The sequence below is a fragment of the Seriola lalandi genome, unplaced genomic scaffold (assembly GCF_002814215.2).
Source record: "Seriola lalandi dorsalis isolate HSWRI2012SDOR001 ecotype SW California unplaced genomic scaffold, Sedor1 jcf7180002001179, whole genome shotgun sequence".
NCBI classification, from domain to species: Eukaryota; Metazoa; Chordata; class Actinopteri; order Carangiformes; family Carangidae; genus Seriola; species Seriola lalandi.
The window spans coordinates 1-1,817 of NW_019471838.1; the positions used below are offsets into that span (position 1 = coordinate 1).

The window sequence follows — 1,817 nt, forward strand, 5'->3', positions numbered from 1 at the left end:
TCAGGATCTGAAAGATAGATTAAAGCTGTGTAGCTAAATTAAGGGGTTGTTTCACCCATATTTGTTCCAGACAAAATACCAGTCACCATTACATTGGTGTAGAGACAGAAATCTCAGAAACAGATATCTCAATATCTACAAAAGTATCTACATGGCTACACGCCACTAAATGAAAGAGAGAAAATGTTTTGTGTAATTTGGGTGTACCAACCCTTTAAAGGACAGTTTAAACTGTTTGTGTAAGTTTGACCACCTGTACGCGTCTTTGTGAGTTTGACACATGAATAACAGTTTATTCGTCACCATACCGACCTGTGAAAACAGGTCGGTATGGTGACGAGTCGGGTTTTCTGAAAAATTACCCTGATGATGTCACAGAAAGCTTGCGTGGACTGAAGGACATGTATTATGGGAAGCGTAGGATGCAGTGTTTTTGAAGCGAAGGCCGGGCTCTGTAGTCTGAGCCTGGCTTAAACGTAAAGCTTTCTCATGCCTCAATCTGACCTTCTTTTTTAATCTATCTCTTGTGGGTTCCTAAACCTAATAGAAGTGGTGCTAAATCGCTCGACTGGCCCTTCGATACTTTAGTATATATTAGGCTGTTAATTTATAAGCTATCAGATTTATCTTCAGAGGTTGACCTTTAACCAGTATAATTGTTTTTTTTTTAATTCTGTCTCAGACCATTAGAACACAAATCTTAATCAACAGTTAAATCCATAAGAAACTGCAGAAAGAAAATACTGCAGCCGACTTGCTAGATTGGTTCATTTTTGCTAAGAATTCTTGTGGGGAAACAAAACTGTAAAATATGCCTGTTTTTTTTTTGCTTGAGATCAGGCCCAAGAGGCTGCAAGTAATGCAGTTGCATTATTATACCACTATATAGGTATTAAAACCTTCACCAGACGTCTGACCTGATATCTCATTCTGACAGCATAATGTAGTGGTACTTTTGTTATGTGTTTATCATCTCATGGCAGGCGTATTACCTCGTATAAAATAAAAGTATTGGCTCTTATTTTAGCCTATGTTCAGTTTTTTTGTCTGAATGCATGAATGCAACAACCTACCAACTTGCTATCAGTTATTTTATCCATTACAGATGACATTAGAGTCATTATGGAAAAAGTAATTACAAAATATAACATTATTTTTTTTTTATCTTTTTTAACTTTGTTTCCAGCCTGGCTGTACCAATGTCTGCTATGACCACATCTTCCCCATCTCCCACATCCGTCTGTGGGCGCTGCAGCTGATCTTCGTCACGTGTCCGTCTCTGATGGTGATAGCTCATGTTAAATACCGTGAGGGAAAGGACCAGAAATATGTGGAGCTGAACCAAGGCTCTCACCTGTACGCCAACCCAGGCAAGAAGAGAGGGGGGCTGTGGTGGACATATCTGCTTAGTTTGGTCTTCAAAGCTGGATTCGACACATCATTTCTCTATATTCTATACAGGGTATACCATGGATATGACCTGCCCAGGTGATGCTTGTATCTTATTACTTGTCAAATGAAAACATTGTGTTTTGTATCAGCTATAACTTGTTTTACTCTTTTGTTTCAGGTTATCCAAGTGTACACTGGAACCATGCCCCAACACTGTCGACTGCTTCATTAGCCGTCCAACGGAGAAAAAGATCTTCATGTTGTTCATGGTCATATCCAGCGCACTCTGCATCTTCATGTGTATTTGTGAGATGATCTATCTGATAGGCAAGCGCATCAGCAAATTGTTGAGGATCCGACACGAGAACCAGAGACTGATATTTGCTGAGCAACATGAGCTCACCAACATAGCCCCACCAAGGTCC

General features: G+C 39.8%; 1 protein-coding gene across 1 annotated transcript; it reads left to right on the forward strand.

Annotated features, from left to right (window-relative positions):
- Positions 1-1,180: 1,180 nt before the first annotated feature.
- LOC111663799 (gap junction beta-4 protein-like) lies at positions 1,181-1,814 on the forward strand (the record flags this gene model as incomplete). Its single annotated transcript, XM_023418133.1, has 2 exons — positions 1,181-1,488; positions 1,571-1,814. Coding segments are annotated over 2 exons (552 nt in total), but the record flags the coding sequence as incomplete, so codon positions are not given.
- Positions 1,815-1,817: the final 3 nt, after the last annotated feature.